This window comes from Pseudorasbora parva, chromosome 5, assembly GCF_024679245.1.
Source record: "Pseudorasbora parva isolate DD20220531a chromosome 5, ASM2467924v1, whole genome shotgun sequence".
NCBI classification, from domain to species: Eukaryota; Metazoa; Chordata; class Actinopteri; order Cypriniformes; family Gobionidae; genus Pseudorasbora; species Pseudorasbora parva.
The window spans coordinates 46,431,314-46,447,720 of NC_090176.1; the positions used below are offsets into that span (position 1 = coordinate 46,431,314).

The 16,407-nt window shown below is 34.9% G+C and overlaps 2 protein-coding genes and 1 long non-coding RNA gene across 4 annotated transcripts; 1 reads left to right on the forward strand and 2 right to left on the reverse strand.

Annotated features, from left to right (window-relative positions):
* The first annotated feature begins 208 nt into the window (after nt 1-208).
* On the forward strand, nt 209-7,129 carry mettl5 (methyltransferase 5, N6-adenosine). Of its 2 annotated transcripts, XM_067444510.1 has the most exons (8): nt 209-301; nt 493-623; nt 738-852; nt 936-1,117; nt 5,374-5,456; nt 5,546-5,597; nt 6,803-6,852; nt 7,003-7,129. In XM_067444510.1, the coding sequence occupies exons 2-8, from the start codon at nt 524-526 to the stop codon at nt 7,042-7,044; spliced, it is 624 nt and encodes a 207-aa protein (XP_067300611.1). In that variant the 5' UTR covers nt 209-301; nt 493-523; the 3' UTR covers nt 7,045-7,129. The 2 variants fall into 2 exon arrangements, with proteins under 2 accessions (XP_067300611.1, XP_067300610.1); XM_067444509.1 differs by having other exon boundaries at nt 260-623.
* On the reverse strand, nt 2,604-5,255 carry LOC137076189 (uncharacterized). Its single transcript, XR_010905235.1, has 2 exons — nt 4,643-5,255; nt 2,604-3,950 (listed from the first exon to the last, which is right to left on the reverse strand). It is a non-coding gene; the product is annotated as an uncharacterized lncRNA (long non-coding RNA).
* Nucleotides 7,130-8,921: 1,792 nt separating the features above from the next.
* klhl23 (kelch-like family member 23) lies at nt 8,922-15,917 on the reverse strand. The gene is made up of 4 exons (XM_067444508.1): nt 14,683-15,917; nt 10,713-11,930; nt 9,661-9,813; nt 8,922-9,480 (listed from the first exon to the last, which is right to left on the reverse strand). The coding sequence occupies exons 2-4, from the start codon at nt 11,923-11,925 to the stop codon at nt 9,170-9,172; spliced, it is 1,677 nt and encodes a 558-aa protein (XP_067300609.1). The 5' UTR covers nt 11,926-11,930; nt 14,683-15,917; the 3' UTR covers nt 8,922-9,169.
* Nucleotides 15,918-16,407: the final 490 nt, after the last annotated feature.

The following is a 16,407-nucleotide window of genomic DNA, read 5'->3' on the forward strand; positions in this document are numbered from 1 at the left end:
TTATTTTGCATTTCAATTCAGCAACTAAAACAGTACTACAAAAATGGCTATCACTCAATATACTGCACTACATAGTAAGGGATAAGGAGCCATGTCATGCTAGTAGCTCTGCTGTTGACACTTGAAAACAATTACCAAATTAAATTATTTCACATTTTCTTTTAAACATAAGTAAATATAAGTAAACATAAGTAAAAACATTACGATGATTGTGACGCAAAGTAATCATCCAGCAGATGGCGCTAATATGCTCTGCAGGCAAGAAAAGCTTACAGAAGAAGAAGAAAAGAAAAACACACATGTAAGTGCACTACATGTTTTCATTTCATATGCGATCTACCGTGTGAAATATCCATTTGAGGAGAATCACCATATGTTAGCTGGAGATCCGTGTAACACATCCGGCACGACATCATGATCATTAGACGCTTCAGTTGAGAGAGTCAGTCGTTCTTCATCCGAGTAACGTTAGAATTAAATATACCAATACAGGCTGATATAAGCTGGATCATCTGATGTCGAAATGAAGCTCAAAGAGCTGGAGAGCTGCCTTCAGCAGGTGGATGGGTTTGAGGAGCCCAAAATACTCCTGGAGCAGTACCCCACCAGTCCCCATATAGCGGGTGAGTATTATACTTTTAATTAATGTAAGAGATGTGTATTGTGTTTTTGTTTTAACATACGTTAATGTGGTATATGATATACCATTCAGTTGTCCTATGTGCTTTTTTCTGTAGGCTGTATGTTGTACACTATCCACAACACCTTTGATGACATACAGAATAAACTAGTTGCAGACCTGGGCTGTGGATGTGGAGTGCTGTCTATTGGAGCCGCCGTCCTAGATGCTGGGTAAGACAACTCCATCCTCCTATCCATTACTCTTGGTTTTACAGATTATATTAATTAACATAACCGTAATCTTTCCTTACAAGACTGTGTGTTGGATTTGACATCGACGATGACGCCTTGGATGTATTCAAAGGAAATGTTGAGGAGTTTGAATTGTCAAACATTGATGTGGTCCAGTGTGACGTGTGCTCCATCGGGTCCTGTTACGCCAAGAAGTTTGACACGGTCATCATGAACCCGCCATTTGGCACCAAGCACAACCAGGGTAAGAATCAGTCTTAACCTCAACCTGCCATGCTTAAAGGTGCACTATGTAGTATTTTTGCAGTAAAATATCCAAAAACCACTAGGCTGGTGTTATATATTTTGTTCAGTTGAGTACCTACAATATCCCAGATGTTTCCAACTATTTGTAAATTGTGAGAAAATTGCTATTTTAACTAAGGACTGGGACGTTTCAGCATAGCGTTTGAGGGAGTCGCCTGTCAATTGCATCTGCGCTACCCTCGGTTTCGGCTTTTATTTTTCATAAGCACTTTACTCGTCCCTTCATAATAAAAGTCCCGGTATTCGCGAGGTGGGTATTTGTTTAACAATCGCTCCAGCAGCTGTGATCAGGTCCATAACACTCGGTCCTGCTCTGCTTTAGACTACAGTAATGTTAATAACCGCATGCATGAACGTGATTTCTGCCCGAGTCCTATTTTCCACTGGCTGTGATGAGAAGACCACATCTCCCAAGATGCTGCGCTCATACTTTGCGTCATCAAATTACGCATTTGTTTTGAATAGGCGCCCTCCAGTGGACGGAAAGTTGCATAGTGCACCTTTAACTATGGAGCCAGATCAGCCTCAATAATAATACATTTACAAAACAAAATTCATAAATGCATAGCACAATTCACATTTGTAAAATCGGATTCGTAAATTCAAAACACGATTCATAAATGCACAAGTTAAAAGCATAAATATTTCCCCAAATGCTCACACAAATGCATCTTACCTAAATAAATGTAAAATCTTTACACAAATATGTATATATCAAGTTCTTGAATGCATTTCCATCACACATTTATGAAAGATGTTGCATGCATTTATGGATCGTTGAATCTGCATTTGCGAATCGTCACACGTGCATGGACTGCATTGCATTTGTGTGTGGGATTTTTGAGACCTTCCTGGCAGGTTAGGATTCGTAAATATCTTTTTTTTGGAGGACGTTCTGTTTAGCCAATCGTGGTGAGCTTTTAATCCACCAATCAAAACGCTCCTTACTGATCAGACTCAAGAAGCTCACTCCTGCCCTTGTTCTGTGCATTCTTTCATGATCGGTTGTTTCACGACCTTTATGTAAAGACATTTTAATGGGTACTCTTTTTTTTTAGCACCTATTGCAATTTCTACAAAATTATGATTTATTGTTTGCACAAAATACAGCTACCCGGTTAGCCTGCTGTCTTATTCACCAAAGTTGCATACCGTTTATTCATGTTATCTTTGAAAAATGACTTCAATATAAAACAATATTATAACTGTATAGTAAGAGAAATAGATTAAGTGGTCTTTTTAGATCTCTTTATAGTTTATCATAGGCAAGTCACAGGTTACAATATTTCTGTAGATCTGAATATTCATCTTATTACTAGCACTTTTTACATTTCACCTTACCTTTTGGGCTCTCCTCTGGTTGTTGCTCATTTTATTAAACTACATTTACATATGTAGTCCAAATAATTTTTACTTTACACAAATTTACTCACTCATTGTATTTATTCACAAAACATAAAAAGCAATATGACAGATTTCACAAAAAAAGAATCATCTTTGGGTTATTCCTAATCTAAACCTGTATGACCTAATTTTCTCTGCTGAACACAAATGGAGGTGTAAATGTTAACCTCATATAGAATTATTAAGCATAATAATCTTCCTTATTCACCATTTACTTTACATTCACCATTTACTTTACATTCACCATTTACTTTTTTGAACCAAAGAAAAGTGAATGGTGAATAAGTAAAAATTATATACCGATAAATAAAAATACGCCAAAATAGTACAAATAAAGTACAGCACATGCAAATGATGCAATGATTGGCAAATTTAAATATAATAACATTAACCAATAGAAAAATACAAAACAATTTCAGTGCACAGTTGTTATAAGATACAACAGAAAAAAAAATGCATTTCATCATTAAAATGTACACTCATTTGAAATAGTTAAAATCATTAATTAGTTAATAATTAGTTTGCTGCAATTATTATAATAATTAAATTGCAATCTAAATATGTAATGTAAATGTAAAATGTATAATGGCTGTTATTGTTGAATCAATAATATTTGTTGTTTTAATGTGCCTGTGTTTTAGCTGTTTTTCAGCACTTTTATAGCAGGTTACATTGTTATGCCAGTAGGTGGCAGCAAGGGCTCTTCTAATGAGTTAGTAGGTTAGTAAACCATTCCATTCAATGCTGATCCATACAGAGCACCGCACACGACGTGCAAGACAAAAAAGTAAATTGTGCCTACGATATACTAATTCGTCCCCTCGATTAATAAATTTAGCCTACTATTTTCCCTGCACGTCATGCTCTGTAGATTCATTCTGTTGTAGTAGCTAATTCTGTGACCCTAGTTATAAGGTTAGGATTAGGAATAGGTTTAGTAGTAGGTTGGATTTGCTCAATATAGCGCCAACTAGGGTCACATGATTTGGTCAGTCACAGATTTTGGAAAACACCGGAAATCTGGCGCTTCATTTCATAGAGATCATTGTATTGACTAACGTTGACTTCTGTCATCTGAAAACCCCTTTAACCACTGAAAGAATACTATGACAAAGATATAGTTATACAAGCAAATGTGGGGGGAAAATTATGTTTCACTGGTGCACTAAATAGATGTATTATAGCAAACAAAGTTTAGTCATGTTCCTGAGTAATATCTGCATGCACCTAATTCTGCAGAGGACACATAATACACCATTAGACAGTAATAAATATGAGAGAGAAGTCTGGTCTGGAAGGTGGATCTGGAACCGACTTCTGTCCAGGTTGTCACAACATCTCTTGTTAATTTGTCTTCACAAACTACCCTGAAATACAATTCAAACATCAACAAGAATTGTTATAAATATAACGTGAGATTTCACAATGCTCATTTGGCCTCTGTGGTGAAGTGTGCAGAAAAAAAGAAACAGTGGAACATAAACAATTTGTTACAGAGCCAACAATATGTGGTATACAATGTCAGGTTTATTAGAAATAAATAAACTAGAGCATAGGTGAAAATGCAGGGGAAAAAATAATATACAGGATATACAATATAATATCTTAAGATACCAGAATTTACGTTTAGGTTTTACAGATGCATGGTAAAATACATTGTCAATACTGGTTCACTATGAAAGATCAAAACGTGTCTGAAATCGTTTCAGCCCATTTTCACGCTTTGTGTGAGTGACGTCACCGATTCAGTGAAAACTTTTAGATTAAATAATTAGATTAACATTACTTCCATTCATGACACCATTGCCAGCAAAGCTATCAAAAACTCTTATCTACAGATAATATGTGAATAAGAGCCCAAACTTCCTAATAGCGCAAGGCTAACGTTAGCCTAACATTACCTCTTATATTTAACGTTAGCTTAATGGTTGAGACTCTAACAGATTTTTTCCGAAGACACTAAACCATTTCTCTAAAGTAAATATTTAACAGAAGCTTGCAAGAAAATGTCAGGAACAGGTGTGTGTATTATCTGTGTAATTTTAGGGACTAAACTTACCTGAAGTGAAAACAACAGTGGCAGCTGCCAATTGTCAGACGAGCTGCCGCCCCATTTCCATGGTGATCGCAGGCTAACCGGGTAGCTGTATTTTGTGCGAACATTATAAATCATAATTTTGTAGAAATTGCAATAGGTGCTAAAAAAAAAGAGTACCCATTAAAATGTCTTTACATAAAGGTCGTGAAACAACCGATCATGAAAGAATGCACAGAACAAGGGCAGGAGTGAGCTTCTTGAGTCTGATCAGTAAGGAGCGTTTTGATTGGTGGATTAAAAGCTCACCACGATTGGCTAAACAGAACGTCCTCCAAAAAAAGATATTTACGAATCCTAACCTGCCAGGAAGGTCTCAAAAATCCCACACACAAATGCAATGCAGTCCATGCACGTGTGACGATTCGCAAATGCAGATTCAACGATCCATAAATGCATGCAACATCTTTCATAAATGTGTGATGGAAATGCATTCAAGAACTTGATATATACATATTTGTGTAAAGATTTTACATTTATTTAGGTAAGATGCATTTGTGTGAGCATTTGGGGAAATATTTATGCTTTTAACTTGTGCATTTATGAATCGTGTTTTGAATTTACGAATCCGATTTTACAAATGTGAATTGTGCTATGCATTTATGAATTTTGTTTTGTAAATGTATTATTATTGAGGCTGATCTGGCTCCATATTAACTTCTCATTAAATTATACATCCATGTCTTCCACCGTAGGTATTGACATGCAGTTCTTGCAGACAGCGATTTCCATGGCAAGTACGGCAGTGTATTCCCTTCACAAGACCTCAACGCGAGATGTAAGTTACCCCGTTAAGTCAAAATTTCACTGCTTCAGCTCTGTACATGAGGAGAAGCAAACTTACAGTTGCATTGCATTTTTGTGCAGCACATTCAGAAGAAAGCAAATGACTGGAAAGTGAAAATGGAAGTCGTTGCAGGTAAAATGTACTACACTTGTAAACATTCTACACAAAACTGGGTCAGAAAGACTTTATTTGAAAGAAATTATTACTTTTATTCACCAAGGATGCATCAAATAGATCAAAAGTGATAATAGCTGCATTTCCATTACCATTTTGTTGAAACATAAAATTTGCAAAAACTTCCATATATTGCGAAAACGTTTTTAAACTTGCTTGAGGTGGGGTTTTTTAGGCAGTTTGACAAATGAATATTTCACGTAGCTGCAATGGTAATTTTTCAGCATACAGGTCACCTGACCAACATAAAAGTCATTTTTTAAAGATCACGGGGTATGTTTGTACAGAAGATGAGACAGAGTTCTTTATTAAACTCATAACAGAGAACAGACGAAAGAATTATGGGAATACTGGAGTCTCTAAACAACAAAGAAATGCACACCTAACACGCCTACATCTCCTTCTATTAAAAATAAAGGCTTTCTTAAACGTTTTTTTATCGACAATTAGAAAATTGCGAAAGTTTTGCACAAATCTGTAATGGAGACTTTTTTTCTTTCTTTTTTTTACTTTCAAAGCAAAGGAGTAAGGATGATGAAATTTCAGCTTTGAATCACAGATGTAAATTATATATATTTTTACATATATTCAAATAGAAAAGTTATTTTAAATTGTAATATTATTTCACAATAATTTCAAGTTTTTGTACTGTACTGTTTTATTTTATTTTTGATCAAATAAATGCAGCCTTGGTGAGCAGAAGAGATTATTTCAAAAATATTTTTTTTTTTTAAATCTTAGCAATAACCAGTAGTGTAGGTTTTATTGTTTGAAACATGAACATGCAGGAGTTTGTGCAATGCATGTACACTACTGGTCAAAAGTTGGGAAACATTACTGTTTTCTATGTTTTTTTGAAAGAAGACTCTTCTGCTCATCAAGCCTGCCTTTATTTGATCCAAAATACAGCAAACCCCTAGACTGGGTAAACTCAGCCTGATCTCCTGGCGATTTCATTTCGCTCTGCATCTGAGTCTGTAAACCTGTACATTCATTTCTACTGCTTTTGTTACACTTTTGCTGGAACCAATCACAGACTGGCTTATCGCCGGCAGATCAGGCTGGGTTTACCCAGCCTATGGTAGTGTAGGTTGTCATAAGCTTTATAAGTTGACATAATATGATATTTTATTCATCCTGAACTGTTGTCGTCTCCCTCACAGAGCTCAGATATGACCTGCCAGCATCTTATAAGTTCCACAAAAAGAAATCGGTAAGTCCATGTTTAGCTACAAACCTGTAAGTTGAGTTGAGAAGTTTTATTTTCACATTTTACACTTCCACTAGCAACATGTAGGCAGATTTTTTTCAGACTTTACCATGATAAACTGCTTATATAATTTTTTTTATCTGATTATTGTAGGTTGATATACAAGTGGACTTCATTCGATTTACTCCAACATAAAGGTGCTGGGAAAAAGGAGTTTGTGTTGCTCTGCAACATTTTAGTAGGGTTTTCACTGTTGTACAAAATAAATTTTATACATTTATACACTGTATAATTTTTGTGTAGATACCACAGAAATAACAGCATGGCTGTAGGATTTACAAACAGTATTGTTGGAACTTTATTTAAATTTGTGCTTTTCACATTTTTGGCAGCATACACAGTTGGACATCATCACAATTACTTTAAACAATAAATTACACATCACACACATTTTGTTAGTAAAATCCTTGGTTCTTGGTATTATAAATACAAAATCATCTAAATAAATACTGATTCAGGAATAAATACACTTAAATCATGTCTGAAATACCAAGTTTGATTTTTTTAGTTGCAAAATATTACAAAGTCACTGTGCAAAAAGTGAAGTGCTGCAATCTATTGTGCTGTTCCGTATATATTTGGAAACAGCCCCTTATCTTCCAGCACAGATAACAGACAAACTGTTTCTCACACACATTATCATTGACTTCACATGTTGGACAAATATAACATCATACTGACAACATCATTCACCAGTTTAGTATTATATATAGTGGGGTTCAAAAGTCTGAGATTATCAGGGTAACAATTCAAGTGATAACCTGATTATCAAATAAATCAAATAAATTCTTATTTTGTTTTTTTCCTTTTAAACATGAAAAAAACTGATGAAATCCCTTCCACAATGACGAACGATAAAAACATTGACAGCCAATCAGAACCGCGCTTATAATAAACAGTAGATATCGTGCTCTGGTGTGGACACTAATAAAGTTATTGTTATAGTTATCTTTAAAACAATAATTATTGGTGTGAATGGGCCTTTTCTGTTGAACGTTTGCAGAATACAGATGACTGTACTATTATATAAACTGAATATAACGCTACATCCCATGGGTAAATATTTTATGGATCAGGACTTGGATGGAGTGAAAATGCCTGATAATAAATTATTTAATCAGTATAAAATAATATTTTCTCAATAAATAAATGTCATTGACAATATTATTTTAAAGTTCCCGTTCTTTGCGTGTTTTCGAAGCTTTGATTATGTTTACAGTGTGCAATATAACATGAGTTCATGTTTCGCGTGTAAAAAAACACAGTATTTTTCGCACAATTAACTTATCTGTACAGCGCTGTTTTCTCTGTCCTAAAAACGGCCTGATGATTTCCTTGTTCTATGAAGTCCCTCCTTCAGAAATACGTAACGAGTTCTGATTGGGCCAGCGCTTCCCGTGTTGTGATTGGACAGCAGCTTAGCGCACTTTGCCCGGAAAGGTCCCGCCTTTTACCATAACGGGGAGATGTAAGCGCTGAATGCGCGCTCTTCTCCACGTGGGAGAGCAACAAGACTACGCCCCCTATTTCGCGTGTTCTTGTGGGCGGAGGGTTAGTCAACAAACGGTTCTAGTGTCGTCATTACATCCCTGCACTTCCTGCTGTAGTCCAAACCGGCCGTTCGCTCTAGGCTTTGAAAGGGAACTTCTGTTAAATAAAATATCTCGCTTGGCATTGAACTTTGAGCTTTATCATTTTACAGGTATTATTTATGCTCTAACAGCAACATTACACACTAACTAAAGTTTGAAAGATGGAATCGCGAAGAACGGGACCTTTAAAACTTACATGAATTTAAAATATTTAAAAGGTTTGCATTTAGCGACAGCATATCAAATGTATTTTACCATTGCCGGTTTAATAAATTCTGCACAATCAACATGTCGGGGTTTGCTGTTAATATATATGCTGTATATATTGCTGTTAATTAGGATGAGCCACGGTACCTACGACATTATGCCAGCAATTTTTGGCAACATGATAGCATGCATAGTTAGACTGTAACATGCATGCTAACAGTTGGATTCAAAACCATGTATCAGATGCTAAATATGGGTTAAAAACCACAGGGGAGTCTGGAAAAGTATGTAACTTTGAAAAGGATCCCTGATTGTTTTTTATTTGTTACCTAAAGATTCAGAACCTGAAGTGTTGCTTATTAATTTCACAACATCACTCTAACACTGTCCATTCCCAGGTTTTAACAAATACATGTTGTCTTAGACTTTTAATCCCCACTGGATGTGATGGTGTAGTGATTTCACACACTGAACACACAAACGCAGCCGTGTGAGCGTGCGGCCGACGGGAGGTTCCCCACAATCTCCCAGCAGTCTATCTCAGGGTCGTACCTCTCTATACTCTGTAGATATGTCCCCTTGGAGTATGAATACCCTCCTGCTACATAGATGCACCCGTTTAAAACGGCCGACCCGCACTCCATCCTTCTCTCCTTCATCGCACACATCTGTCTCCATTCATCTTGCTCGGGGTCGTAGCAATCTATGATGGTGGTCTGACCGCCGACCAGATACAGCTTATTGTTTAAGGAGACCGAGCAAAGACCGTACTCTGAAAGTAGAGTATTTTGATGAGTTTTCAAATGATAAGGGAGAGTGAAGAAGGTTAAATATGGGCAGGTACATCATTATGAGAGAAAGCAGATGGATTTATTTCTGTTAGGATGCTGCCTTAGAGCCTATGGTGTAGATAACATGTTGGCTCATCTAATACAAAACATAGGTGGCTCACCAGGATGTGGACATATCGTTGTGATGCTCCACTCATTGATATCTGGCCGGTAAGTCTGAATCTTCTCGTAAGTGCAGGTTCCTCTGTACCCATAATGCCCTCCGGTTACATAGACTCTGTCATTCACCACGCAGGAGGTTGCATTTCCCACACCTTTAAAGTCAAAATTAAAAAATAATGTACTTCCATCAACAGGCATTTTAGGTTTTTCTGTGTAAGATGTTACATTTTCCAACAATTATTTGTCTTTAATGAGCTTAAATCTTAGTTTAAAAAAAAGGTGCACTACACATGTTTTGTAAGAAGTCTCATATGCTGCTCACCAAAGCTGCGTTTATTTGACAAAATAATACTGTAATATTGGGAAATATTATTAAAATTTAAAATAACATGTCTTGCTGAATATCTTTTAAAATTGTATTTATTCCTTTGATCAAATCAAAATTTTCAGCATCATTACTCCAGTCGCACAATCTTTCAGAAATTAGTCTAATTGATTGAGTTGAAGTTTTAGAAATATTTCTTATTATTATTTATGTTGAAAATGGTTGTGCTGCTTATTTTTGTGCAAACGGATAGTTTTTTCAGGATTCTTTAATAGAATGTTTAAAAGAACAGCATTTATGTGAAATAATAAAAACTCTTTTGTAAAGTTATAACTGTCTTTACTGTCATTTTTCGACAATTTGTAAGGCTTATGCTTATGCACTATTCTGTGCTAGTTTGTAGAATAAATAGTATTGCTGAGGAAAAATTAATTGTGATTAATCACATCCAATATAAATTTTGTTTACATAATATATGTGTGAGTACTGTATATAGTTATTATACAAAATACACACACATGCATCTATATATTTAAGAAATATAATGTATCTTTATATAATTTTTTTATAAAACTGAAAAAAAAATCATAAATATATATATTAGCATTTGTGTGTATTATAAATAATTAAACACAGTATAAAATACACACCTTATAAAATGCATGCTTGAGTACATAGAATAAGTGCAATGTGCATCATTTGGGACACAACTTGAATTTCTCATACCTTGTATCATATCAGCCACAGGGAACCATGTCTTCTTCAAGGGATCATAGAATTCAGTTTCTCGTGTAGGAGCTCCTGCCGTATATCCGCCAATGACATATATGCACCCACGTAAAGCCACTGAGCAGTGGTAATATCTGGCTTTGATCATTGGACATCCTTCTGTCCATTCATCCGAGTCTATGTTATAAATCCACACAGAGTCTAAAGCATCTACAGTTTCTGTCCTGTATCCTCCGGTCACATAGATATCAGGGCCTAGAAGTACCACACTATAACTCTCTCTTGCAAAGTCAGGCATGTCTTTGCCCTGAACCCACGTGTTGGAAACGGGGTCCCACATGTGGACTTCACACAACGGGTGCCAGTAATATCCACCAATAACATACAAGCTGCATGTTAGTTTTTTGCAGCAGTGTGAGAAACCTTTGCTTGGCTTTATGGAGGTGAGAATTAGCGATCGCAATTTGCTTTCAGAGCATCGTTTGCGTAGATCCATAGCGGTTTTGAGGTATACGTCATTCACGTCAAGATGGATGCAGTTGAGAAGCTCTTTCAGGTGGTCTATTCGAGGAACCGCGTCATGGGCGACCCATTTCACCACCGCGTCCAATAGCGTTGCCTCTTTCCACACATTAAGGTTTTCTGTTGCTAATATCACCGTGAGCTTTTGGAAATCCACCTCTAGGAACTCCTCCTGAAGTGTGAGTTCCTCAAAGCGGCTCAATATGATCCTCAAAGCCGCTCGCTCCAGTGCAGAGCACACATGAAGCTCGGCGAACGAGTGCATCCCGAGACAGTTGTCCACATCCAGCAGACGAATCAAGAAGTTCTCGCAGGCTTTCTTGAGCGAGCTAAACTGCAACAAGTCTGCAGCCTCTAGAAGACTTTCAACGTTGCTCTGAGTTATGCTGATCTTTGATGTGTAGATGTAGGTCACCAAAGCACCCAGAATCTCCCCGTCTATGCAAGGTAGGTTGATGGTGTCATTTAAACGTTCTCTCATGTCTAAGGTGAACATTACCTTGAAATAGGAGCTGCGGGCTGATAGGACAGCCTTGTGGCAGTGGAAGAGCTGTCCAGATGAAGACCGCAGCGTGATGTCCGTGAATAGGCCGCTGCTGTGGAACTCATGAAGAGCTTCCAGCACTTCTGATGAATGAGAAGCGTCGCAGAACTCGTAGGAGTAACCGCTTTGAACTTTTCCTGACATTGCACCTGGAAAGAGAAGATTTGAGATAGGTTCTTCTTAATTTAAACAAATGAGTTCAATTTTATAATATTTCGAACTTTCCTTTTCTTTTGAGTTGACAAAACGGACACATTTTACGTAGTGAACTGTTTCATTGTTTTGAGTGTTATAAACTTGTTTCTTTTAATATAGACAAACTTACATTTAACAAAAACTGGGAAGGGATTTCTTTTTCCCAGCATGCTTTGTCATGGAACTCAAAAGGGAGAGTAAAAGCAAAAAAAAAAATTGAGGTTTGACAACTTATTTAGGTTTACAGTGAAACTAGTTTTCAAGTGTCCTGAGAAAATTTACTTAAAATATCCCCAAGAAAAATTCCTAAAATGTTATAGTAATAGCATCTAGTTATGCTTGACTCATTGATATTTTCATTTTGCTTATGTGATATATTATATATAAGATGAATTGGCATAAAAACTGTAAAATGTAAAAAGTAAAATTTCTACAGATAAGGGCAGACATCAATGCAGTTAAAAGCAAATTAAAAATTTTAGATGCTGGGACTAGCTGGACATTTATTCCAGTGAAATTTTTTATTTTTTATGAAGCATAGGTTTGTTTGGCAAAATACAAACAGTAAAACAATTATGAAAAAAGTAAATATAATAAAATAAAACAAAACAAAACACGTATGACAATACTGTTTATGACATTTATCACTTTTCAATTTCACCATTTTGGTTAAACTTCTTTCATTATATAGCGGACTCTTGTCTGAATCTATAGTCTGTTTTTACTAAGTACCAGAGGTGGTAAAAGTACTCAAAAGTTATACTCGAGTGAAAGTATATTTACCTAAATAAAAAAATACTCCAGTAAAAGTAGAAAGTCCTCCATTCAAACATCACTTGAGTAAAAGTACAAAAGTATCAGATTTAAAACGTACTCAAGTACCGAAAGTAAAAAGTAAATATTCAAATTAACTGTATATATCATTAAGCAGATAAAATCTTTTGGGACTGATATGCAATGCTTTAATTGAACAAATGATAAGATTAGATATTGCAATTAAGATTGTTAGATTTGCAATAAATAGGAGACAATGAAGAACCTTAACGCAGTATAGAGGTTAAACTTAAAATAGACATGTTCCATAACATTAGCTCCATAAAACAGATGAGGAGCAAATACTATTAACTAATTCAAAATTAATTCAAAAGCCATAACCACAATGACATATTACATAACAATTAGTTAATAGTCATGTGCCTCAACAAGTAAAGTCATAGTATAATTTTGCCAATTGTTATGATTAATGATTAATTAAACACAACTGAAAGTCGGAATGCATGGCTTTGAATACATGAATTTACATTATTAGTTAATGTAATGTGTTATTAGGGAATTAATGATGTCATATTTAATTAATAGCAATTCATATATTACTTAATCTATTAATCATAGAGACTGTTCATTAGTTGCTGATGCAGTAATCATTAATAAATGGTTTAGTTCTTCATTAGTAATACATTAACTCATGATTATCTGTGCATTAGTTAGGCATGAATTATAATAGTGCACCTGTATTGTAAAATGTTACCGATGTTTTCATAGCAAATTGTGTGCCGCAAAATATAAAAGTTGGGGAAACACTGAGCTAACGTTAGTGTGGCAAACCTGACTTGTCAGCTTTTCCAAGTCTATACCCGACTGGATCATCCATGACTGACCAGACCGGTTTGGAAATCAAGTGTAATAAATACTTAATACTTGGAGCGGGCATGGGGAAATGTATTGGAGTAAAAAGTAAACTTTGCCTTTAATATTGTAGTGGAGTAAGAGTAAAAGTAGATGCAAATAAAATATACTCAAGTAAAGTACAGATCCCCGAAAAAAATACTTAAGTAAAGTATCAAAGTATTTTTACTTGATTACTTACCACCCCTGCTAAGTACTCTTTTATATTTCAAAAAATCCTTTTTATTTATAAGCACAAGATTATACACACACACACACACACACACACACACACACACACACACACACACATATATATATATATATCCTAATAAAAGCATCTTGAATCTGTGTTATTTTAGTATCACTGAGATACTATTAGTTTTTATTACATTTTTGATTATTTCGTTTTTTAATTGAGTTGCCGTTTTAGTAATTTTGTTGTTTTTGTCATCTTAATAATTTTTGTTTTCAAAATATGTATAATTTTATGTATTTTTATTTCAAGTGTATTTATTATTTTAGTACATAAGGTTAAAATAAAATGAGAAAACAACCAGCTAAAATAAATGGTTATTTTTTTCCAGTTAATACGTTTAGTAATAAACGTGTTTGTTATTAAGTTTTAGTTAAATATATATTAACCCTGTGAACCTTTTTTTTTTTTTTTTTTTTTTACAAGCGCAACCGGTGTAAAAACATAAATTTGAACTAGGTTTTTGGAAAAGGTTAAAAAAAAAAAAAAAAACTACAAAAGCACTGCTAATGAAAACAAGCATGTCAATTTCTCAATACACTACAAGTTAACTAGATAACGTTAAACTAAATGAGAAATAAGAAGAAGAAAAAAAACTAGCTGGAGTCTTATTTCAGTTCATTCGTTTAAGTAACAAACATGTCTGTTAAGTTTTTGTTAAATATATTAACCCTGTGAACCACTGAACTAGGTTTTTTAAACAACCTAATTTATGTCATTCTTTACCTCTCACAACAAAGAAAGAGAGCTTGTGACAACTAGCCCCAATGTAAAAACAAGCTTACCTGGCCCGTAATGACTGATTGACACAGTTCGTCCTTTCTTCGTTGGAGAAGTTTTATCCCCAACAGTGCAACTTGTGCTCTTACAGATCAGACATGTGGCCCCTGTATTTAGCCTCAGCCACTAGAGAATGTCGAGCTCCTATTTTGGTATCTATCTGTGTATAGCTGGAGTCTGGAGAGACTCGCTGCTGTCACCCGCCACTAGTAATTCAACAACACAGCCGCGTCTTTCAGCCATGTGACGACACCAGTATGTTCACAAGCATCCCATCTTTTTAAATACGTGTTCAAAATGTCACCCGTTATCGATTCTTCAATCAACTAACGTTAAGACATAATACTAGCTTTCACGTTTCAGTTGTCATGGCAGTGTTGAGTGTATAATCCTAATAAGGATTAAAGCCGTTGCATAATAACGCCTGAGGAAAACAGTACCCAGGGCGGCCGAACACCAAGAATTAATCCATTCCGTTTCACCGTTTTTCTAAACTCAAGAGCGATTGTTTATAGCTTAACGGTGGTGAATTATTTGTGTGTAGTTACTATTAAGTCCACGGGGTACATTAAAAAGACAGAAATAACTCACGGTTACCATGGAAACAGTGTGAGGGTCAAGTCGATGCGCGCGCCTTTCCTTCTTTGATTAAAGGCGATTTATTAAAGCAAAATTTAAATCCTTTCATATGAAGTGCTTATAATTTAAGTATTTACATTTATTCTGCAATCTCAAGATATATTCAAGTATAATTGAAATGTGAATTGAATCTCAAGATATTAAAGTGTCAACATTTACTCACCCTCAAGATGTTACAAACCCTTATGAGTTGCTTTCTTCTGTTGAACACGAAAGAAGATATTTTGAAAAATTGTGGTAACCAAATTTTCTGGTCCACATTGACTTCCAGAGTATTTTTCTCGTTGAATGTCTTATTTTGAGTTCAGCTAACTTAAAGGTGGGTTTATGACAGAATTTAGATTTTTGGGTGAACTATCATCCATCCCAAATATGTTTGCTAACAATGTTTGGTTCCTTAAACATATTCGGAAAATTAGTTTAAGGTCATCAAATAATAAATCATAAAAAAATAGAACGTGCCCTTTTCAATTAGCATAAAACCTCTCTGAAAGAAACATGGGAACGTTAGCTATAAAAATCTCGACCATATTCTAACGTTCAGAGAAATTCATACAAGTGTAGAAAAACTTGGAAAACTTTAATGGTGATTTTCTCAATACTAATATATATATATATATATTTTTTTTGCACCCTAAGATTCCAGATTTTCAAAGAGTTTTATCTTGGCAAAATATTGTCCTATCCTAGCAGCTTTCAGATGATGTACCCGACTGGTTTTGTGGTCCTGGGTCATATATAAGCAATAAGTGTATCATCCATATCTATCGCTAAAGAGAAGCACAGAATAAGGGCTGTGTGATTTTACTCAAAAAGTGGTTTTGGGAATAAGGCACTAAAGTTATTTATTATCTTGAGATCACTTTGTTTTTATGGTCATCCCAATTACCAAAATAAAATGTGATCAAAATATTAAGATTTTAATATTAAACGTTTTTAATAACATTGCAGAGTACTATCTTTATATATGTATATATATATGTATATATTTATATATATATATATATATATATATATATATATATGTGTGTGTGTGTACATATATATATATATATATATATATATATATATATATATGTGTGTTAGTATGT